At 46.5% G+C, this 25469-nt stretch overlaps 1 protein-coding gene across 2 annotated transcripts in view; it reads right to left on the reverse strand.

Moving 5' to 3' along the window:
- Positions 1-12011, reverse strand: part of LOC146186385 (atrial natriuretic peptide receptor 2-like) — a 259439-nt gene extending 247428 nt beyond the window's left edge. Inside the window, exon 1 of one of the 2 annotated variants that reach the window (XM_084607168.1) lies at positions 11620-12011. In XM_084607168.1, coding sequence (XP_084463294.1) covers positions 11620-11719 — 100 coding nt within the window. In that variant the 5' untranslated portion in view covers positions 11720-12011. The remainder of the gene's footprint in view (positions 1-11619) is intronic. The other variant, XM_084607167.1, reaches the window with a different exon arrangement.
- Positions 12012-25469: the final 13458 nt, after the last annotated feature.

The following is a 25469-nucleotide window of genomic DNA, read 5'->3' on the forward strand; positions in this document are numbered from 1 at the left end:
GGGCACTATACTCCGCGGTTTGAAATCGAAGATATGCGTGGGCGACCTTGACAATGTTGGAATTCTCTAAAGAACGTTCAGTGCTCACGACGCAAGCTTAACTCTGGTCCTGGTCTGTACGCGCAAACGTTGGCTTGTGGACAGCTTCACAAAGTAGCTCTCTGACGTGTGTAAAGTGTTGGCGCTCAGATACCTTGCTGACAGAGACGGCGTCCTACCTGATCCCGCCAGGGTTGAAGCTGTTGAGTAGTTCAAGCCACGCGGATATATATCAAAGAACTGCGGAGTTCTTTTTTTTTTATGCTCATAATTTCATTGCTTCATCTATCCCTTTGGTCTTCGCAAATCTCCAGACTGACCTCCTACACACACTCGACATCATCGCTGGCGAAATCAGTGAGCTCAATTATCGCACTGCGCGCGTCTCACGGGAAGCGGCCGTTGTTCTGCGAAAACTGAACTCGTTGACGTTGCCCATTTGAAGCCCTATACCATCCACACGACTCTGTCTAACCCACCCTTTGGGCTTGAGGTGCACATAAAGGGAAGTGACACGCCGACGAAGAGGCGGCTTCTGCTCGGACTAGGAAGCAGACCCAGCTGCTAGCATTGGCCGCCCGTTCTGCACAACGTGAACCCGTAATTTTATTAGTATTCACAATATAAGAACGTACTGTTTTCGTAAAAGCCTCAAACGTCCTATACAAAACGCGAGTTTAAAGCGGTCGCAGTTTTAGCGCCCGAAAAAACTGATATTCGCTGACTGCATCACGCATACCCTTTTAACGTTGTGTACAGCAGGCAATATTCCCAGCATTCCTGCGCACAGGCACACGTATTAAACAGGCTCGCTATTGTGCTGCCTAGCCAAAGCAGCGAAATTCCGACGGCAAAGGGCTGGAGGCGTGCTGCACAACGAACTACAAAAAGACGGTCAGTACGCTTTCCAACCTTTCTTTAGTTTGCTTGCTGGCGTTGCCGCGACTGTACTCCTCCAAACTCGGTATATGCCATCGTAGTTTTTATAATTGAAGCCTCGAGTTGAGATACTTCCAGCTTTTTTTTTTTTTTTTTTTTTTTTTTTCAGTTTGGCGCTGCTGTCGTAGTCGCAAGATATACCGTACGCGCACTCAACGCTACGCCGTATTCTGTTTGTCCATGCTGTTTATTTGCGTCATAGAAGCTCTCGGGTCCAAATTTCCTTTGTAGACGAACCCGTTTTTTATTCTAGTCGGGTTTTCTTCGCCTGCGCATTGTAACCTAGTGGTATCTGCGCTATGATGTAAAGTATGCATTGCTTTTACTTGCTACTTTCCTTTAATAACAGTTAACCTGCATTTGTCCGTCTGACGTCTATATTACCCCTAGATGCGAGAAAATAATGCAGCCGCCGTGACCGTCAAAGTTTAAAGAGCTTTGACGCAGTTATGACTGCCATTATTCGGCAACAAAAGTCGTTTGCCTGTTTCAGTGTTATTGCAGCCAGCGGGATTAAAAGGCGGACCATCATTGTGTTCAATGTAAGTTTATCCCTCCCCACTTATGTCGGATCATGTGCATATATTTGTCCTTTTATCTGCACAAGCTGGTCGCGCATACGAAGTCTCCATTGCAAGGTTATAAAAGAGAGTATAATAAAACACGGAGCTGCATCTTCCGGCAGAGGAACTTAGTCTCATCAGCGTTCGCATTACATAAGCTGGATTTGCTTTTTTTTTTTTTTTTTTTTTTTACTGTGGCTGACTGCGTGGAAATCTGAACACTAAAATTAGGGCATGCCTTCCTATCCGTAGTATGTGCAAGTGGCACGAGTTTCCAAGTAATCAGAGGCACAGCTAGCGCATAGCGAAAGTGCAACGTAAAATCATCAAGGAACCGAGTCCTGAACAAAACCTGTCGGTTGCTGAAAAATTACAATATTATGTATAACAGATGCTTCGCAAGCATAGAAAAAGAACTAGTTTGAAAGGCCGGTTAGAGACACAAAACATGTAGCAAAAAAATTGCCGTTCATGATAGTCTATTAAGCCTATGCGCTCGCGAATTTATCTTTTATTTCAAAAAGTGGACAACCTTGGGCATTGATGTCTCAATAGATGATGGCAAAACTCAGGCGCATACTACGTCGGTGCAAACGTCCGGTCACGTGAATTTCGACTTCCGGGTCGTTTTTGTTGTTTTGTTTGCGCAGATGTTGCTTGATTGGCGTAGGGTTTCAACCTGTATTTCGTCAATAATAGTGGTCATATCGCTGGAAAAACGGTGTTGTGCTTTGCCTCAAGCTGTAGCAACTTCTTTGGAATGGGACGCATGATATTCTGAATGCCGTCAAAAAATGAGCGGCAGAAACAGCAGGCTGGCCGTTGCGATCCGCTTGCAGACAGCCGACGGCCAACTCTACGGGCAACTCCAGGCTTTGCTTCGAGTGTTTTGATAGCGGTAAGTGTTTTTACACTGTTGTGAAGGCTAGCGAATTTCTCTCGATTAGTGAAGCAGCACATTGCCGATGTTAACCAGCGGCAGCAGCGCGCGCGCGGTCTTTCGTCTTGAAATGTTTTGCAAATATACATGGGTATTCGGCCTACGTCAGTACAGCGTGATAAGGCGTTATAAGCAGTGAAATAAATTTTCGCTGGGCATTTGTGCTACATGCGAGCTCCTCGAATCAAAGCCTATGCGACAATGCTTTCAGCTGCATCCCGATAGAAGGTCTCGTTGCGTGACTGCAGGCCGCGTTGTCAACGAATGTGTTTTATGAGCCCTTGTAAGATTTATACATTGCTATGTGATAGATTTTTCGCTAGTTTAATGCCAAATAATGAAGGATGCTTCATAAGCAGGTCAATCAGTTTGAGCCTGCAAGTGTGGAGAAATTACAAGGAAGATGTGTTATGATAAAGTTTCCTGTTCGTGCGGACCCGAATATGATGCAGTTATGCTTATTCATGTTTTGTGTACGAAGAGAGAGGGTTACAGACGAGGTGATCGCGTTAGGAAGAGATACAAAACATTTGGCAGCATTTTGTAATGCTGATAGTCAGACTCCAAAGCTAAATCATATCATATAACACAAATAAAGAAAAAAATAAAATAAAGATATAAAAAAAATAAAAAAAAATAAAAGCTTGCATATCATTATTTGCATAGTGCTGCCCTCATTTTTTTCACGATATTGCATACAATAAGTTTATGTGTCATTGTTTCTCGTTTCAGAGTTAGTCTGCAGAGGCTTCAGAATGGCCGGGAACCATGATTGCGGGGAGGCACGGCCTGCCTTCTACGTGTTAGGTTTGAGATACATCACTTCTCTTGATCTCCAGGATAGCAAGGCAGCAAGTTTTAGAAACAAAGAAAACGAAGCCCAAAAACATGTTGTGATCTAATTAAATCGTCACTGAGACAGTGATTAGCTATTTCAAGAAATGAAAAACGCCGCAAGGTAGGCAGAGGTTGGCCTAGCTGGTAGCTTTTGGGTCCATGAAAGTCACAATAGTAGTTGGTAATGCTATAAAAATGCTAGCTTTAAAAGCCTAGAAAAACACTGTGTTCACAGCTATTCCATACTTTTTGTAATCACCACTGTCTTGGAAATGGTTGACCAAAAATCAGTAGGGCATTCAAGCTGTGCTGAAGCGATATACCAAAATTAAAATAGGGCGACTAGTTGGTTCAACATTATGCGAACATTTGTCAAAGGAACTTGTAGCAAATGCTTAAACTAACTTGTATCAAGCTGATGTGTGCGCTAGAAAACCCAAAGCAAGATTTCTGTACATTGTACCGTGCATTGTTGCAGTTTATTATTTCTTGATCACAGGTCTTAAAACTCTTTAATTTATGGCCGCTGTGCCGTGCATTTTGTTGCAATTTGCTCTTTCTCTCTCAAAGGTCTGCTTTAGATTAATTTGTTACATGCTATAGAAAATGTATTGCAAAACTTTTGCAAGAAAATGTTGGTTGTTATTGTGCACACTACAAGAAGGGCTTATCATTAACAGCTGAGAAACTTTCCCCTTTCATAGTTCTATAATAAAGCTGCCTGTATCAAGAGTTACGTTTTGCTATTTTCTTTTTTGGGAGACCCTTGTGCTTAACTTTGTTTCTTTTGTGGTGCCTGTAGCAAAGCTGTGCACCAAGCTTTAAAACATACCTTCCTTTAATTAATAGAGGTTTTCATTAGGAAGAACCACAAGACAAGCTCACCTTATGTCTAGCTGTTCGTAATAAGTGATTTACTTTGAACACACTGCATACAATACATAACCCATACATTTTCCACATTTCTGTATGTATGCATCGGTAGCCGAGGTGTCATCCATTCAAGGCATTTGTTTGTACAAGGGCTAGTGGTTCTCGTTTAACCAGGCTTCGAGTATAAAATACACATCAGCAAAATGGCTTCAGACTTTTCTCTACATTGATGGGAAGCGATTGCAGGGGTTTTACTTTCTGAAGCTTCTGGAGGTTTCAAGGGGTGCCGTAAAGACAAAACATTTTCTTTATTACTTTTTTCTTAGTCACATAATGCAGCAATCGGTACTGAGCAGAATTTCCTAAAATGATTAGCTCCAGCAGTTGTATGTCTATAGTTTGAAATGTCTGGAGCCACCTGCTTGGTTAATTTTGTTCGTAAGCACGGTTCTCTTGCATGTCCCAAAGCCTCAGTAAGTGAATGCCTCTCCTACTGCTGGGTTAGCTAGGCTCATCCGGGTCAGGAATAGCTACAGTCCTTCCAAGCTCTTGAGACACATTAGTAGATCTTTTCAGCCTTTTACTAGGTATTGGTTTCATACAGGTTAGGTCATAATGCATACATGCTAACGAACATTCACAGAAAACAATGCAACATATGTGATGCAGTTGCACTTTTCAATACAGCTGAAATAAAATTCAATTGCACGAGACTTTGTATTTCTTTTATGATACATGCAACCCTTTTATTTATTGAATAGCTATCAATAATTAAAAGAATGATTATACTAGTATAATTAGGAGCGTGCCAGATTCTGCAGTATTCAATGAACTATTCAATAAAGTAGTTGAGCTGTAGGGAGCATGAAGTGTTCCCTTCTAAGGCTGTGACGCTCAGGTAAGTAAACCTAGACCTTCGCTAGCTTGAGCACTTTTAAGAACGGCATGTCCCAGTTTAAGATGCTGTGTACCTTCCTTGCAGGCTGAGGCAGTTGTTAATCGGTCGGCAAGAAACCCTTGCTGCTTCTGCTCAGTGCAACGCACGTAACACGTGAAAGTTTTGTGAAGACAGTGAAAAAAAAGTGCTCTTTTGATTTGTATGCGTTCAGCTCTTCTCCGTCGCAGCCCCAAATCGCGCGGCAGTCCTCTACAACGTAACGCTAGACTACGGCTGCTATAGCAGCCCGAATATTCAGCTCTTGGTAACGCCGAACCTCCATAATATGTTTATTCTAATGTATATTAGACACACATGTAGCGGCTGCACAATAATAGTAGCAACCAACGAACTTTTAGCAAGTATTGGAGCGTTGCTAAACTTCAGCGCGAACGGACGACATTGGCTGGACGGTCGCACTTACAACGCATTTTCGCTCTTTTTTCAGGTAAACAACGCTGAACGTGGGCATGAAAATGTACACAGATTCCCTTACGGCGCGGTTCAGGTGTCCATAGAACAAGTGTGAGAGATACTGCGCCTTTTCCTTCATGTGAACTAATAACAACAATATCATACTGACCTTTCTTATGACTTCATTAGTGCTCAAAACACTAATGAAAAGTTGAATTAAAGCTTGACTGCGCCGCGTTTCAAGCGCTCCCCGTAGACGCGCTCCTCGCCGAGCGAACCGGAAGTCGGAGTATCCAGCATGCTTTGCGCTTCGTTTACTTTGACCCCCACCTGCTTATTTTAGATACCTTCTTCAACAGGCCACAGTGTACTAACTTCTAAATTCCTTTCAAGATCGCTATCATCAGCCTTGTCGGCCTGTCTTTTATCTTGAAATCTTCTGGGGCGTCCCTAACTTCAAATGGAATTTGAAACCTTCGAGTAGCTAGAAATCCCTTTGGGAAATGCCTCGGAAGCCGGGAACTGACACATCCGGGGGATACTACGCCTTGCCTAAAACCCAGCTCGAGACGTGATGAACGGGCAGGCGCATGGCGTGAAAGGAGCTGCCAGCCCCCCGGATCACCCACAAATCCCATCTTTTTTTTTTTTTCTTGCAGTATCACAGAGGCGGTGAAGAGTACGCCGTATTCGGTCACTGTTTGTTCACATTCATCTTAGGTTTAGCGCAAAAAAAGCTGAGATAATACGGCACGGTGAAGAGCTGAAACAAAGTATTCCTTGTACTTTTTCTGGTTTAAAGCAGCATGCACACTCACGCACATCGTGCAATACCTTCACGATAAAAAAAAAATATCAACGTGGCCTCCACTGAAATCCGACTTAACTTCTTTGCGCTGTTTTTAAGTAGGGACACGCAGAAACGCTTTCTGTTGGAAGAATGGGCTTTTGTTTCTGAATAAGAGTGCTCCAGCAGCTTCCTCCAACTGCCCTGAAACTTCAGCTCGATTTTTTTTTTCTCTCTGTATGCGTACTTCACGAGGGACAAACTTGGGCGTCATTATGTCGCATGTCTGAACTGAATCCCACAAAACGAAAAGCGGCAATTCTTGAAACGCCAAATAAAGACGTCTTCTGGAGTATGAAGTGGATTTTTTCTTTGGTTAATGGCCTCTTTCTGCTTTACGCTTTTTGGCGTGCTAGCAAAGCAAGGTCACACGCAATGAGCGCCACTCGTAAAATCGCCGTCACCATCCTTCAGCCAACAGAACACGGATCTGTTTCCCGTGTTTCAGCCTCAAACTGCATATATGGCGACGCGCTGCGGGCGATCCTCGTTCTTACGATGGCGCGATGCGTTTTGCGTTAAGTCCTTCCTGTGCATCTCGGCTGGTGATGGCCGTTCTAACAACCCGCTTAGACAGTGCGTGTAGCAGCTTGAGGTGTTATTAGCACCATTGGCGAATGCATCACAGTGCGTCGAAAAATTTCAAGACGCCTCGGCGAGGCTCGGCAAAAAAAGAGAGGGGAAAGAAAGATCCCCTTATCAGTCAGAGCATCATGATTTGTTTTCAGGCCTTAAGTTCTACTGCCCCCATGTCAAACCACATCATTTCTCTCCGCAAATTTCACCTTGAGCACTCTCGCTGTGAAGCAAACATTGTTGTCTTCATTCTCCAAGGTCATTAAAAAGCGCAAGCTAGGTACTGCGCATGACCGAGTGTCATCTGGGCCTCAAAAAAAAAAAAAAAAACACTACCACGGCTCGGTTTCGATCCGTGCCAGAACGAACAGATCAGACTTCTGGCCTCGTGTAAAACTGCAACGCACTCTCGCGCAAACACCTTCATCTTCATCAAGTTCCAACTGTAACACACTCGCGCGCTGTGCATGAACCTCATCGTCCATGTACAGTTTCATCTGCTCCGCTCCTTCATTTAATGTAAGTAAATACGCCATACACATTCACCATCTGGGCGAGTGCAGTCGAGGCCCGCGAGCGTAGTTTCGAGCGAGTCCACTAGGCGGCGTGGCGCAGAGGAAGCCACTCTTGTTAAAGACAGAGACAGCAGCCGTGCCAGACAGAATGCCGAGACCATCGAACAACGAGAAGCCAGAGAAACCAGTTGCCGAGAAGCTCACCAAACGCGGAAGTGAGCTAAGATCGAAGCGCCAGCAACGACTCCGGCTAAGGCCGATGGCTTAAACTCTAGAAACTTGATTCAGGGATAGTTGAACCTCTACATTTTCCTCATTTGGTCAGATCGCGTTGCCAACGCGCCTAAACGACTCTGGTTGTCAACTCACCTGAAGATGCATTCAAGTTCGACAAAGAGGCTATTTGTTTAGCTTAGAAATGACATACCCTGTTCCCAAGGACGCGGTATCGAATCCCGGCCTCGGCAGCAGCATTTCGATGGAGGCGAAAAGCAAGGCGCCCGTGTGCTGTGCGATGTCAGTGCACGTTAAAGAACCCCAGGTGGTTGAAATTTCCGGAGTCCTCCACTCCCCCACAAACCACAACCACCACAGTGATAATTACATAGCCAAAACCCTTAACACATTCATGAGCGCAGCGCCAGTCGCTCAGCAATTATGATTGCAAAAGATAGGTTCCTATCACAATCAGCAACTTGAGACTGGTCCACACAAACGCACTATCCTGCACTGTTCAAGCAGCGAGCATTGTTGCCGTCGCCGCTTGTGAAACAACAATGCGAACGAAACGTTGATCCCATTTCTTCTACTAATGGCCTTAACTTGACGACTCAAGAGTTTGACGTTGAACAGCATCGGGTCGCTAAGACAAGAGATCACAATCTCAGGAGTATATTCGGACTCCTGCCTAAAGCGTCGTCAATGCGAAGCTCTCGCTCCATCTCCTTCTCCCTCCTCACGCCTGTCATGCGGAAGCGGCTTGTAGGCTGTCGTGCGGCTTAGCGCGGGTTCCTACGTGAGCAGTTCCAGCCGCGCTCGACGCAACGATGGCGGTAGTAACGAAGTACGTCCGCAAACTTTGGTACCCACCCGGTTTTGAGAACAGCTGGCTTCAGATATCTCATTCAAATGAACTATTTAATGCATTCAAACCTGAAACGCATAATTTTGGCGGCCCCCAACTACACTTCGTTTCACAAGCTCTTGATTAGCAGAACTTAGAAGGCAAAGGGCGACTTGGGTCAATCGGGATGACGTGCTCTACACGATTCCCAAGTACCTGCCTACCACGATGTAAAAATGCGCTAGGATCACGTTGTTCCCATCATCTTGAAATATTTTTTTATAGTGTCATTCATTCATGTAACCCTGTGACTAGCCGTGGCACCTCTGTCCCAGCAAATCTTTCAAGTTCGCCCCTCCTCACTCTCTGGCATCCTCGACCCTGGTCTTCTTTTCTGCTTCTCGTAACCGCTCTCCACCTTCGGCCGTCGGTAATGCGAATTACAGGCAGGTATCACATCCATTCTTTTTTTATTCAGCTAGTACATTAATTTCTGTACAGTTTTTAACCCACTGTGCTTCGCTTTCAGCTTCCAAAAGCAACATATATCCTATCATTTACCTTTCAATCGCACATTCTGCGCAGCGCTGTTTTAATTCTCACTTTTCACCCATGCATAACTGTAGCCCGCAAGTTCCGGCTTCACAAGTGAGTACTGATAGCATAGAGGAAGGAAACAACTTAGGAGAAGCCCTGAAATCATTTTTCTGAAGCCGGCGATCGGACGCTGCAGTGTCTCTCCTCCTCCTTTACCCTCCGCATTTTCTTTCTCCGCGACGCTCACGTACCTCGGGTCCTTAGCAACGCTGTTGCTAGTGGCCCGAGTTTTCATAGCAACAGCGATGCCATTGCTAATGGCCCGACTTGGCTAACCCTAAATTTTGACGTCACTTCCGTCCGCCACACTTTCTCCAATGCATTGGGAATGGCAAGGGCCTCTCCTTAGTTGTTTCCTTCCTCCATGACTGACAGGAAGGATAGATCAGCCGTGCTTATATATGCTTCTTTTTTTGTGTGTGTGTGTGTGTATTGGTGAGCTCCTGTTCAGACATCTCATATGCACTCCATTTCAGTCGTATATTCACCAGACAATTTTCTTATGCAAACAGGACGATATAAATTAAGTAGGTAGATACTTATCTCCGCCTTTAAGGATGTGACAGGATAGTCTTAATGTCTCTCCCGTTTTCCTGCTCCCCTTGCGGATCCTCATTGGCGTACATGCACATTTCTACTCGCCTAATCACTAACTTTAAAAGCGTACAGGGTCGTCCACACTGAGTGCGAACAAGCATGCTTTCGTCTGAGCGCCATTAATGCCTTCGAGTCGACCACGCGCTGAAGCAAAGTCGACAACTATGCCAAGCCCCGCCTTCGGGTCGCTTTCAACCCGTGGCGCTTTGCTTCGATCTGCGGCAGCCTCGGACGCAATGGCGTTTTGAAAGAAGCATACTTGTTCTCATTAAGAGTGAACGACCCTGTATACCTCTATAGCACGGGCAGAGGCACATTAGTTTATGTTTTTTTTTTTTTTTTTTTTGGGGGGGGGGGGGGTAGCCTCACCATAATATATGTATACCTCTATATCTCGGGCCTACTCATTTAAGCTAGCGAAGTATATGAAGAACCAGCAGCCATGGGTATAAAGCCCCGCATTATCCTAGCCGTACCAACATATCTGCGTGTGTCTCACTCGGGATTCTTAAATGCGAAGACTGAGTTGGCAGCGATCGGCTACTCGGTCATGTGACGCGGTCTCTCGTGACGTCACACAACCTGACGAACAGTCAGTGCGCGGTCATGTCACCTGCCAGCTACCACTTGTCAGAGGAATATGATCGTCACTTTCCAATCACAACGCGACGTCGGATTTCCTAGATCGGGGGCTTTAAGGCTATCGTGTTAGATAGAAGTTTATAAGTCTCAATGAATGAGGCCAAGGAATCACGACATTTCAAATGTTATTTGCCTCATTATAGAGGAGAATTCCGGAATTAAATATTCGCTTTTGGTTGGAATATGGAGCTTCCATCTCAACATAGAAAAAAAAAATACGGAGCATAACTCGTAATGAGTGACAGGGAGTCCGTGCCTTGTATGCGAGACCCATAAAATCGACACACCAGCTTACAGCCGGAGTGCACTTGTTTGAAGCTCCAAGCCAAGACGGGACTCCCTTCCAGTGAGCGGCCGATTACCGTTATTTTTTTTTTTTTTTTTCATTTTTTTTTTTTTTTTTTTTACTTTCGGAACAGGCGTTGCGCAAGTAAAATAGAGGACAACCGCATGTTTTCATATCGACGCCGTTCAAGTCGCCTCTGGGGATCCAAGAAAAAAAAAAAGAGCTTGTCATGTCTTGAACAACGCCGCAGTATCTCTAGTGGCCTGCCATTACCTCCTCACGAGAACACGGCAGCCACTCGGTGCAATGGGAGCGCTATATTCGTACCTTTGCAAACAGCCAGATCAATTGCCTTATCATTCCTCGCCGGGCTAAGTCAGGAAGCCTTATTCGGGGTAAATGCGTTCCGTACAAACTTAATGGACCCCGCACACGCCAACTCCAGTTCAAGATGTCACGCGACGGTATAGTGACGACGACAAGAACGATGCGTGCCCGAAGAATGAGCACTCATGGAGCGTCGAAACGAAAATAATGGCCGCACAGTACTCATGATATCCGAGCGATTGTCTGCACGCGTCGTGCTGTAAATCGCTTGCAATGACAGCTCGGTGTCATGCATGCTGCGCCTGCTGAAGTGTGAACGGTGGGCTCGTCCTTGGAAGGGTTTGCGGTATCGAGCTGGGATATGGCCCGTGAAGCATATGAAAAAGAGACTGATCTCAAGATATATTGCTAGTCACAGAAAAATAACTTATGATAGCGGCAGGTAAGTACGCAGAAAATTTAAAGTGTTTTACCTGAACACCGGTCCGTTGACCGGCGCATATACCTGCATGGCGCACGCGGGGCGTTATGTAGCACATGAAGAACACAGGCGCGTCACGTAAGCCCACGCTCACTACAAGCTTTATCAAAGCGTGCCCGCGTTTATCAGTGTGTAGGTGCACTTACCGCCAGGCTCCTCCGGTGCGTCTCGCCGCATCAACTCGCGACACGTGGCACAATCAAAACAGCAAGTCAGCGGTCCCCGCCTCACCGGCTCGGCCATCATCGCGGCCAAAGCGACAGCGGTCGCAAACAATAATAGCAACGCAGCAGTAGCAAGAGTGGCGGCGTCAACGACGTGCGCCGGTGAGACTTCCGGAGTCGGCGGCGCGGGTTCCCGCGGCGATCAGCTGTCCGGCGCTAGTCGCATGGCCCGAACGTGCTGCGGCGAGTGCGCCGGCTACCGGGCCCGTCCGCGGCTCGCGCTCGACTCGGTACGAACGGGCTCGCGTGCCGTTCTGGCGTGGGCACATGCGCACTGGCCAGGACCTCGCACACCGGGCTGCCGCCGCCGTAGTATACCTACACCAATCGATGCGCCGCCGCCTCTGTTCTGTGCGGCGGGCCCTGTTAGTCCTTTCCTTCCCCCTCCCCCCCCCCCCCCCCCCCCCGCGCCTCTACCTCCCGAAACGTTTGCCACTGGTCCCTCCCTTTTGACGCTTGAGATTTTTTTGTGCCTTCTATAGCCAATCTCAGTATAATGCCGTCCGCTCAGCGCTAGCTGTGGCGTTCCACAGCCGAGCGCGCGAGGTCGCGGGTTCGATCCTGGGAACGCAATTCTGCGGGATGGAAATGCGCATACGTCCCCGCACTATCTCGATTTTCGTCAAACCAGCATGCGGTCAAAATTGATCCGAAGCTTTCCTCCACGACATGCCACAGATTCTGTGGGGGCAACAATCGCTGGGCTTCCGGATTAGGACCATGAATCCTCGATGAGAAAAATGCAGCGAAGTTTCCTTACTCTCACCCTTTCACGCAGCCCGCAACGCTGCTCAGACAAAAGTCGAACTATAGCCGTTCCTTCAATGCGGCAGCGTTAAACTCCCCGTTCTCCAGAAAATCTCGCGTCGGCTTTGGCGTCCGCGTTCCGAGCAAAAAATTGCGAGCATATGCCTCTGGCAGGTTAGCAGTTGACAGGTGACTCGATCGAGCATCGGTTCCTCGTCGGGTTTTGTGAGGTCACTGACCGCATGATATGGCCGAGATAGCTGGTAACTCGCATACTGGCGTAATTTCCAGGCAGCATAATCCATTGACCCAGTATTGGAGTTTGTTGGCAGTGCACTGGCCCTATGTAGGGCCGAGCATGGCCAACAAGTACCAACGTTGGGAGCGTGTTGTCCTGCTTGGGAAGCTACCACATTATAACGTAATATAATGTCGTAAGCAGGGCATTACTTCTATGTCAGGGCGGTCTTTCGCATACTGTGCTACACTGCGACTGTATGCTACCGATTGTATGTGTGTGATACAACAGAGGCCCAAATAAAGGGGGCGGAGACTAGCCAGTAGCAAAGAGCATGCACGTGAACGCGAACCCGCAAGGGGAGCCGCACATACCTTTACAACGATTACAACGTAGCTTACGTGTCCTTCACTGCTTTCCAGATAGCTACATTGGCTCCGTGCACGCCCGCAGGTGTTCAACGGTCGGCGCTGCGTTCAGCGCCACAGGCGGTCACTTCTGCATCCAGAGCGGGAAAGCGCCCCACAGGAATATATGTGCATAAAATCCTTGAAAGCATTTTAAGGCGAAAGCTTTGTATTGCTCATGACTCGCCGGGCTGTCCGTTCGCGAGAATTGTGTCACACTTCATCGCGAGATCCCGCGGGATACCACGAGATTGTGATGTCATCACCTGGTAACGTCATCGGCCATGACTGGACGGGATTAAAGTCAGGCGTGATGCGTGTGGGAATCACCTGGCGGCCGGCACTGAACGGGACTATAGTGCTTCAGAGCACTATAACGGGATTGCAGTGCATAGAGATGCAGATTCAAACAAAATTTTCCAAAATCTTACTTTCATTGTGTGCTCATTAGGCAGCCGTTCGTTCACAGCTAGCATATATGCTTTGAAAAGTACTGCGACTAGCTATGCAATGTCATTTAGAACCTATATATTGAAAACGGCACAATATGTATGTTACGAAGACGGGCATACCCTTAACAGGCGCTCTGGCAGCTGGTGTTTCCGAATCGCACAATTCTTTCCTGAAGTCCAACATCCTGTTATGTGCGGCCCACGTTTTCATAGTATCGTCGTTAAAACTGGGCAGTCTAGAAGCTCAACGTGAAAAGCAGCTCTCAAACGGCATGACAAACACAGACAAACTGCGCACCATTGCAGACGATGGCGCAACGGATACTCGGACGCTGCAGTGGCTCTCAGCGTGCACACGACGGCGCAGACGACACCCCGGCCGCTTAATTCCGCCGTATGCGTGCGAGCAATCTCAGCGGCCGGGATATCGTCTGCATGCGCCGTCGTCTGCTCATGCAGTTCCAGAGCTGCCATTCGCGTAGAGCATCCAGGCTGACTAGTTTCAACGACTGTACTATGAACCAGTGGAGCGCACGTAATAGCATATCGGACTCCTGGAGAAGCCTTTGCGATTCGGAGACAGCCGCTCACAGAGCACATGTCAAGGGATGTGTCTGGTTTCACAGGCCAAACTTATCATGCCGTTTTAAAAATATAGGTTCCAAATGTTCAGTGCATATTTTATCATAGTGCTGCTCATAGTACACGCCAACTGAACGAATGGCTGCCTACACGGTGAAACGATAAAAATTAATGCTTTGTCTCCGTTAGTCACGCTCCCGTGAGGTGTCGGTGGCCAGCAGCGACCCCCCCCCCCCCCCCCCTTTTCACGAATCGCGGTGTTTTAAAAATACATCGTCAGTGACGACTTGTGCAAACAAGGAAGATTCTGCCTACTCCCATTTACCCCCATCCATGGCCATGAGACCGGAAAGCGTGGCGTGACATGGTCCATAGGGTCACGAAGAGTCGGACACGACTGAATGACTGAACTGAACTGAACTGATGGCCATGAGCCTTTCTATTCAATAAAGTACGTTCAATCAATCAATCAATCAATCAATCAATCAATCAATCAATCAATCAATCAATCGTCTTCGAAATGATGTTTCATAATTGTGCAAAATGTTTCAGAGTTTAGTGGGCTTTTTTTTTTCTCATCGTACTTGTACTGTGCAATCATAAAATTCGTTTAAGACATCTGTTTACATGTAATCCTATGGGCGCATTCCCACTCTGGACGACGAAGGTGTCGCTAGTGGCGCGTGCGTCACCCCAGAGTTAGATGTGCGCAGAGTCTATAGAGAGAAAACTTCAGTATCTGCCGCAGTCCGAATCCGGGTGTGAAAATTTCCGAAACTTTTTAGCAAAGAAAAAGCAGGTACCCGCGCAGCACGACATCGCGCAACGTGATATGTCACGAACCGAAACTAAGGGCGAAAAACAAAAAAAGAATGCAACTTTTTTAAGGCTCTCGTGCCTTACGAGTTAGTGCCTTTTATGGCACATAACTCACCGGTGTGTCCGCGCGTTCGTCGGTGCGTCCGCGGCAGCTGTCAATCATCTTCAGAAGGATTGGGATGGTTCCAGTACTGATAGTTAATCAATGATGTAGGAGTAGAATTAGTAGAGGATAATGAGTCAATTAATAAATACAATTAGCAACATTAGTCAATGCCAATTAGTTAATTAGTTCGTGAATATTAGTTAATTTATTAATAATATTTAGTTAATTGGTCAAATACTTAGCTTTGAGACATCTTAAACGCACGCACTGCTCATGCGCAGTGTTCTCGTGCGCAAGCCTCAACCGCCACCTAGTAGCCATCACAACTGCGGACGCGCAATGACGTCACAGCTGCGCAATATGATTTCGCCTCTTCGCACTTTAGGTCGTTAAAGTGCCCCCTCAATTTTTACGTCTAACGCAATTCGAAATACTGCCGCAGAATTTGTGCGCCCTACATATGTCAAGTGCTCCTTATAGCGAAATTTAGGCCTAATGCGTATCAAATCACAGAGCATCGTGTATTTGATAGGAATTATTATGCGAGGTTTGAATATAAGGAAGGCCTGCTTCCGTGACGAGAGCGTATAAAAGAAAGATAGCAGAAAAAAATGTAAATTCGAAGCCTCTAACTAATCGGTCGAGGTCGGGCCGTGGAATGAGCGCTGCAGGTTATGAGGAGTAAGCACGCCAGCAGAATCCGCACTTGGAATTTCGATTGCTTTCACCAGAACCGCACAAAGAGTCCCAGTGATTTGCCTGTTTATTCCCTCCAACCTCCTTTAAGCCTAATTCACATGGAACCTTTATCCCCCCCCCCCCCCCCCCCCCACCTTCCCAGTTTGGTTCGGTTGTGAAAGGCATGTGGCAGGGCCGCCGAAATCGCACTCTCACGGGCATTTATGGCACGCCCTTTCTGCCCTCGTGACCCAGAAAGTTTGGCGGAACAGTCGTGTGCGTTTCGCACGTGGAACGAATTGGTGGGCACTATAAACGCAGACGAGGCTTCCGCGTAAGCTTTCGACAGTGTCGAGATATTAAATCATTGCTTGCTTTTATTCCAATTTTCGCGTGTTTTAACAGTGCCGAAAATGGTCAATGTCCAAGAGCGCGAAAACTGATGTTTGTGCTGATTCTGCGAGACTGCAGCTCAACATCGCAGCGAGCATCAACGCAAGTCCATCATCTCACTTGCTGCTGCACAGGACAAAGAAGGTACAAAGAGGGCTTGCCAAGGCGTCCTCAATTCCCTTTCACAGGTGTTTGCAAGCATGACAGGAATACCGAATGGGGGCAGATATAACATTTAAACCCACGCGGCAGTTCAAACATTTACAGCTTGCTTTTTGTGTACGCCGCATAAAAGTCACGGAGTTTTATATGTAACACGTCTTCAACAGGCATGCTTTAGATGTGACATACAGGCCGTTTTGACGACCAAGACACTGAGTTTTTGTTCAGTCTTTATTAAACCGATGAGTAATGAAAGACTGATTCACATGAGGCCACCACCATCGACAAACAAGCGCGAGTGTGTCGTGAAAAAAAAAAAAAAAAAAAGAAAAAGCAGTCCTCCATAGTGCAGAGAGACTGAGGCGCCCCCTTTGAGCCGTCAAGATCACCGACACAACGGAAGACGGTCAATCTCTCAATACACGACAACATCGAGGGCATCACGCTGATCAGAGGTGATGTGGGGTCGTAGCTAGCCAAGATTTATTCAATCTCCAGACAGCGTAAAACGGTTCGGTTAGCGGAAATTCGTCGAGTATTAGTTGACAAGACTGAAGGGGCACACTGTAGTTAAGAAGCGAGGGAAATAGGCAGGGCGTATTCGAAGAACACACAACTCTGTCTAGTTTCGTTAAGTACAGACGTCCATCGTATCACTATTGCTATGTTCGATATTTGCTGCACCACGTTAGAGATATTTATTGTTGAGAAAAATATAGGTTTTAAAATGGACCGCTGCTACTTTTAATTCTGATCATTGGATTCATAATTCAAGAAGTCAGGGCTGCGTGCATCTGATATCCGCTCAGAAAAAAAAAAAAAAAAAAAAAAGATGCCCAAAATATGATTACGACAACGACCGGTTAAGGTGCATCCTTTGTTTAGTTTTCATGTTTTCTAGGGATTATAAAAGGTCTGTTTATAGTTAGTAGCCTCGTTTCCTATTACGAAGCGGTAAGTAATTTGACGATGCATCGGAAGATTTTTCTTTTTTTAAGTTCCGCTTCGAGAACTGGACTTATAACTTAAATGACGAAAGCCCCGCTCCGAAAACACGCCGCCATGGCTCAGTGGTGGAGATGCTAGGCTAGTGAACCAGAGTATCCGGGTTCGAACTCGACCTCCGCAGTCGCTCCTCAAGGCGACGTGCAAAGGACGTGCACGTGCTGTGCGGTGTCAGTGCACGTTGATAATACCCAGGTGGTAGAAAGTAGTCCTACACTACGGGTACCTATCCATATCTTTCCACTTTCACTCCCCGGCGGCCGCATTTCGGTGGAGGCGAAAAGCAAGGCGCCCGTGTGCTGTGCGATGTCAGTGCACGTTAAAGAACCCCAAGTGGTCGAAATTTCCGGAGTCCTCCACTACGGCGTTTCTCATAGCCTGAGTCGCTTTGGGACGTTAAACCCCACAAACCACAAACCAAACCAACCACTTTCACTCCCATCTTGTTCCCTTTTCTTATTGTTACAGATACAGCTTATTTCTTTCCTATAAATCAAAACAATCCAACTCCTATTCGATATAAAGGATATAAAGCTTTTTTTTGCTCCACTTATTTATATCGTTCGATATGAACGATAGTGTAAAATGTCTCATTGAGCGATATATCCGTGATTTTTTGTAAGCCGTTTTACGGAGTACACATTGAAATTCGCACGAAAGCCGTCAACACAGAGCAATCGAAGCCCTTTGCGTAGACATTTGACGCTGAACCGTTGGCAACGACGATGCTCTCGCAATTTCGTAGCATCTGCACTTGACCCTACAGGTTAAGAGCCTGTGTAGGTCAATATTCGTCTTAGGTCAGGCAAAGGCGGCTGCTCTGTCCAGCCTGGACTACCGACAGATGGCTGTAACTATAGTAATTGCCGATGCCGATAATATTCACTGCTAACCGGGCATCTCCTAATGCATCTGCCATGTCCTGAAGGATTGCGTGCCGCCACCAGTATTACAGCAAACACAATATTCTACAAGACTGCTTGAGGCCTACCTTGGTACTGCACTGGGCAGTATCCTGAAGTGCTGGGCTCGAGAAATTGAATCTTTTCTTACTAACCATAATGTTTGGCGTGAAGAGCTCTGTAAATCTGAATACTAGTATCTGACATCTAGTTCAGTTCAGTTCAGTCGTTCAGTCGTGTCCGACTCTTCGTGACCCTATTGACCATGTCACGCCACGCTTTCCGGTCTCTCACTATCTTCCCAACATCACATAACTTCATCTGCAGTGCCTCGAGGATGCCATCTAACCATCGCGTTCGCTGCCTACCCCTTCTCCGGCGCCCCTCAACCTTTCCCAACATCAAATCTTTCTCCAGCGACTCCTCTCTTCTCATCAGATGACCAAAGTAGCTGAGCTTTAACTTTAGAATTTGACCCTCCAATGAGCAGTCAGGGTTTATGGTCGACAATATTGACTGATTTGATCTTCTGGCAGTCCAAGGAACTCTCAAGAGTCTTCGCCAGCACCACAATTTAAACGCGTCAATTCTTCGGCGGTCAGCCTTTTTCACAGTCCAACTCTCGCGTCCATACATCACAACTGGAAAGACCATAGCACGAGTTATACGGATCTTGGTTGGCAGACTAATGTCTCTGCTCTTTACTAGGCGGTCAAGGCTAACCATTGCTCTCTTTCCCAGAAGCAGGCGTCTCCTAATTTCATGGCTGCAGTCTCCTTCCGAGGTAATCTTGGAGCCCAAGAAGAGAAAATCTGTCACAGCTTCCACTTCTTGTCCCTTGATGCTCCAGGACTTGATAGGGCAAGACGCCATGATCTTTGTCTTTTTAATGTTCAGTTTAAGCCCAAACTTCTCACTCTCTTCTTGTACGCGCATCAGAAGTCTCTTGAGTTCCGCTTCACTTTCTGCCATTAAAGTGGTATCATCCGCATATCTAAGGTTGTTGATACATTTTCCAGCAATCTTCACTCCAGCTGAAGACTCGTCCAGACCGGCTTTCCTCATGATGCTCTCTGCATATAGGTTAAATAGGCAGGGCGACAGTATGCAGCCTTGCCTCACTCCTCAATCGGAAACCAATCAGTAAGACCATGCCCAGTTCTGACTGTGGCCTCTTGCCCTTCATACAGGTTCCTGAGGAGACAGATGAGGTGAATTGGAACTCCCATCTCTTGGAGAGCTTGCCACAATCTGCTGTGATCTACGCAGTCAAACGCTTTCGCATAATCAATAAAGCAGAAGTAGATGGGTTTCTGGAACTCTCTTGCTTTTTCCATGATCCAGCGAAGGTTGGCAACTTGGTCTCTAGTTCCTCTGCCCTTGCGAAACCCAGCTTGCACGTCCGGAAGCTCCCGATCCACATACTGCTGCAGCCTACCTTGGAGGATTTTCAACATCACCTTGCTAGAATGCGAAATAAGCGCGATCGTGTGGTAGTTGGAACAATCTTTGGCACTGCCTTTCTTTGGAATGGGGATGTAAACTGACCTCCTCCAATCCTGTGGCCACTGCAGGGTTGTCCAAATCTTCTGACATATATGCAGAATGTTAACAGCGTCATGGTTGAGGTTTTGAAGCAACTCAGCTGGAATGCCATCAATTCCGCTAGCTTTGTTCTTAGCAAGGCTGGCTAAGGCCCATTCAACTTCACTCTTCAGGATGCCCGGCTCGAGATCAGTGATCACAACCGTCTTATGTTGGGTTTGCACATTCGGGTCCTTCTTGTACAGTTCTGTGTATTCCTGCCACCTCTTCTTTATCTCTCCGGCTCCAGTGAGGTCCTTGCCTCGTTTGTCCATTATCACGCCCAGCTTAGCACAGAAGTTTCCTTTGATATCTTTGATTGTCTTATACAGAGCTCTTGTGTTCCTTAATTGGCTGTTGTCCTCAACTGCTTGGCACTGTATGTTCAGGAAGGCATTCTTATCTCTCCTTGCTATTTTCTGAAAATCCGCATTGAGAACCTTGTATCTTTCTCTTTCCCCCATAACTTTTGCCATCCTCCTTTCCTCAGCTATTTGCAAAGCCTCTTCAGATAACCAGATTGCTTTCTTGCACTTCTTTTGCTTTGGAACTACCTTAGTAGCAACTTCTTGTATTATATCACGAACATCAGTCCACGTCTCTTCGGGCTCTTTGTCTTCTAGATCTAATTCTTGAAATCGATTCCTCACTTCCACAGCATATTCTAATGGAACTTGATCCAGATTATACCTGAAAGGCCTTCTAGTTTTCTGCGTTTTCCTCAATCGAAGCTTAATCTTGGCAACAAGAAGCTGATGATCGGTGCCACAATCGGCCCCAGGCCTTGTTTTTACTGCTTGTATAGCGCTTCTCCATCTCTGCCGGCAAATAATATAATCGATCTGGTTCCTGTACAGACCGTCCGGTGAAGTCCATGTGTACAGGCGCCTCTTGTGGTGTTGAAAATGAGTATTCGCTATGGTCAGGTTGTTTTCTTGACAAAACTCTACTAGCCTCTGCCCAGCTTCATTTGGCTCACCAAGACCGAACTTGCCTGTAATTCCGGATAGTTCTTCACTCCCTACCTTAGAATTCCAGTCTCCTATGAGAAAAACGACGTCTGATGATGGGGTGCGGTCTAAAAGGCATTGTAGGTCCGCATAAAATCTCTCAACGTCAGCTTCTTCAGCAGTAGTGGTCGGTGCATAGACTTGGATAACTGTTATGTTGAAAGGGTGACCTTGGATCCGAAGTGAAATCATTCGGTCGTTTTTGGGGTTGTACCCTAGCACTGCTTTGCCCATTCTTCTGTTTACTATGAGAGCGACTCCATTCCTTCTCTTGGATTCGCGCCCACAATAAAAGACATAATGGTCGCCGGAGTTAAATTCTCCCATTCCGGTCCACTTGAGCTCGCTGATACCCAAGGTATCAATGTTCAATCTGTCCATTTCTCGCTTGACGATATCCAGTTTACCTTGCGTCATAGATCTTACATTCCATGTTGCTATGTGATACATCTCCTTGCAACATCGGACTTTCCGGTCGCTTCCCGACACATCCACAACTGAGCGTCCTTTTGGCTTTAGCCCAGCCGCTTCATTCGTCCTGGAGCTACTAGGAATCGCCCTTTGTTCATCCCCAGTAACATGTGGGACGCCTTCCAACCTGGGGGGCTCATCTTCCGGCGCCATATCATTAATGGTATTGTAACTGGCCATAGGGTTTTCTTGGCAGGAAATACTGGAGTGGGTTGCCATTACCTTCTCCAGTGAATCACATTTTGTCAGAACTCTCTGCCGTGACCTGTCTATCTTGGGTGGCCCTACACAGCAGAGCTCACGACTTCATCGAGTTTCGCAAGCCCCTCCGCCACGACAAGGCAGTGATCCATGAAGGGGAGTATCTGACATAGGAACGCATAAAATGTGTATCTTAAATATTTTTGTTCGCTTATTAATGACTGAACGTACTCAAGTGATCTGTGCACTTTTTTTTCTAGTTTCTTGCATTTTGTGATTGATAGGTATTTTCCATCCTAAACAATATACACATGTCCAAAGTTTAGGGAAATCCGCCAAGATTGAGTAGAATTTGTTATCATTACTGTATTGATTGCGCACTGGTATCCACTTAAGCACAGCCATACGGCTTCAAAGGAAACCCATACAGCTTTCCCAGATATTTGGTAGTTAAAGAAAAAGCCCGCACCAGGACAAATCTTCCGTTAACCTTTTAATATCGCTTTTTGTTGTTTAGGTTAATAAAAGAGAATTTCATTACCAACTCCTCAAGGTACTGCAATAAAGAAAAAAAAAGTATTTTAGTGGGTGAAGAGAACGTTTGCGCGCACTGCCCTGAAACCACCTCTTTTTTCGAGGTAAGCATAGTTAGCTTAGTTTTCATGATATGGCATAGCCCTTATGGTATGGGCTCCCCATAAATTGAAGCTCGGGGGTTCAGTGAGGCACCATATTGTCGCACCAGAGGACCAAAAACAAGTTCCAAGCCGACTGCACTCACTTACGATCATGCTGCACCTTCGACTGTGATCGGAAATCGGGCGCCGAGACTGAAATAGGGTTTCGCTTCCGCGGTCAACCATAAACGGAGGGAGTCTTCCTGCTTCGCCGATGCTCTTGGATCGAACGAGCCAAACAGGTAGGCGTAAGCAAAGTAAAAAATAACAATAACTCAAAGGCATGCACACAGAGTCATAGACTCTACTGTGCGCTTACCCGAAAGGAAAACGAAACCATCGATCTATGTAAGGAGTGAATCGAGAAAGAAACTGGTTTGGTTTGGTTTGTGGGGTTTAACGTCCCAAAGCAACTCAGGCTATGAGAAACGCCGTAGTCGGTACCTCCGGAAATTTCGACCCCTGGGGTTCTTTAACGTGAAACTGCCATGATTATTGACCAAGTAGGCGGCCGAACAGATGTCGTTTATTATTGCGAGGCAAGAGCGAGGTTGGGATCGTGAGGACGTCCAAACACTGTTGTCCTCAATGTACGGTGCAGCAACGGGAGAGAAAGTGGTGTGTGTGTGTGTGTGTGTGTGTGTGTGTGTGTGTGTGTGTGTGTGTGTGTGTGTGTGTGTGTGTGTGTGTGTGTGTGTGTGTGTGTGTGTGTGTGTGTGTGTGTGTGTGTGTGTGTGTGTGTGTGTGTGTGTGTGTGTGTGTGTGTGTGTGTGTGTGTGTGTGTGTGTGTGTGTGTGTGTGTGTGTGTGTGTGTGTGTGTGTGTGTGTGCGTGTGTGTGTGTGTGTGTGTGTGTGTGTGTGTGTGTGTGTGTGTGTGTGTGTGTGTGTGTGTGTGTGTGTGTGTGTGCGTGTGTGTGTGTGTGTGTGTGTGTGTGTGTGTGCGTGTACGCGCGCTAAATCTTACGCCATGTATCTACCAACACATCACGGCACTGGGAATAGCATCGTACGATGTTCCTGTAGGTGGGAACACCGCAGGCACTCCAAAATACGACTAAAATGAAAACGTGCACTCAAAACAGCTTACATGACTCATTACAGCATCGCCGTAACGTCTCGGTGGCAGATTTTGCCCAGTTTCACGCAGGATTTCACATTCACTATTTTGTTATAATATACACAGTTCATGATGAAAGACTAGGCGAAGCAAGCAATAAGAATAGCAATAGTCGCACAGTTCGATATGCACACAGAACGATGATTTTTTTAATACACTGACTCATGAAAGTCGGTACGTGCTTCCTATAACTGTGCGTGCAGCCTTGTCTGTTCGCGTGTTACGAAAATTGTCTCGAAACAGTTTCATACAGCTGCGCAGGCCTCGGCTCCGTTACCACAGGTGAGAAAGGTAAAATATTACTGCACTGGACCCAGTATATGACTTGTCGATACTGAGTCATCATAGTGCATTTCCAATACGCCAGAGTTCATCTCCCAGCATTCGTTTCAAGGATATGCGAATCGTCAGCTTTGTTTTTTATTATTTTGCACACATGACTCCTGCACTCGATCACCAATAGACCGGACTGTCAGCGCATGCCGCCGATTAAAAGCACGCATCGTACTGCAGAGACGCGAAACTAAAATAACTACACCGGCGTTCAGCTCGCCGAAGCTAGAACGCCTATGGAGCTGTAATTAAGTAGTTCCAGTGAACCAATTACAGAGTGCTCTAAACACTGGATACAGGCAAATATGAGCGTATGTACTAGCTATATTCACAGCGCTGAAACATCAAGCAAACGCCTAACGCACTCATGGAAAACAAAACACACTAGAGCAAGGCTACTGACCGTCTTGTGAAAAGCCCAACTCTCATTGCGGCAACTTATCACTGGCACTGTGGTAATGGCTAATCGCACGACTCTCCAAACAGCGCGCCTCTTCTTGGCATCGGCAACGCAGGGTAATAGATCTTCGCCGCGAAAAGAACACAAGACGCGTGCGCATTGTAGCTATGCTTGCCATGTTTGGACAATTTCTGGTCGACGTCCAAAATAACTACCGGTCCCGCGGTTAATCCATCGGGTGTCCGCTCTGTCTCTGTGTTCTATCCTACAGATATCCTGACGGTGCAATTGGTATCGCTGTTTGCGGTGTGCTCTTTATTATAGGTAAACGACACTACTTTAGGCATAGACGCAATATCCAGGGAACTTTCATGAGCCTTCAACCACTACCCGTGATATTTTAGTTTTGCGGGCGAGGTTTCCGTTGTAAGATCTCACGCTACTGCCTCGCTATATCTACCTTTATCTGCTGCTCAAACACAGTTGTCCGCTGGGTCTCAATCCTGAGCAGTATGCGGGCCACAGAGAAGGCACTTCTAGATATGGGGGCTCACGTTAGAGCCATCATTGTCATTTCTTCACTCGCTGGTAGGCGGAACGTTTGAGGTCTTTGTCTTGACTACGAAATCGAAGCAGGAAAAGAGTGGTTATTCAAGCGGGATAGCTAGCTAGCACTGCTCTTTCATAGGTAAGATATAATATTTGCCAGAGAAATCAAGCGAGCATTACAGCTATACACCAAGTACTAAAACTGCACTGCAAAGACTTTGGAAATGTAGTCTTGCACCCCTCCTCTACACTGAAACCGTTTTTTTTTTTCTTCTTTTTTTTTCTTGTTCATACACGAGCGTAAAAATGGTTCGCTGTCAGCCTGGGGCCTAAACTGTATTGGTGCATTCTTCTTCTTCCTTAGCTCATGGCACATACTCGCGAGGGCGGATTGGCCAGAAATCAGTGAGGACAGCCAAAAGTACTGCATATACTGGATTAGTTTAACAAATCAAATATGAACTAAAGAAAGAACAAATATGAACTAAAGAACTAAATATGAACAAGTGATTCAAGGTCGTAGATTGGAATAAAAGCAAAGTTTTTAAAGTTTGTAAATTTTGAATGCTATTAGTGCTTATTGATATGGTGCATTCCTCATGTCCGCTCTGACCTGATCGCGAGCGCGTGCCTTCTGGGGTTCAGAAAATCGAAGTTCTTGGGCTAGGAAGCTGACGTTGAGCCGCTGGCCTATACGTAGCCCGCTGTCGCTGCGACTTTTGTCGAAACCTTAATCCGTGACACTACAATTAGCAGCACTGTTGTTGAGAGTCGCTCAGCGCCTTTGCGGCTCATGTTTTGAACTTTAAAAGCCGGACGGCTTAAAGCTGCTCTGAGGAGAAATAAAAATTGGCTTGTATCGATAGATAATGGAATTCTAGCGGAAAAGACACCGATTACACTCCATGCGGAGCTTTTTCTTTTTTAGACTAGAAAAGA

The sequence above is a fragment of the Amblyomma maculatum genome, chromosome 6 (genome assembly GCF_055883805.1).
Source record: "Amblyomma maculatum isolate TAMU_Amacu chromosome 6, ASM5588380v1, whole genome shotgun sequence".
NCBI classification, from domain to species: Eukaryota; Metazoa; Arthropoda; class Arachnida; order Ixodida; family Ixodidae; genus Amblyomma; species Amblyomma maculatum.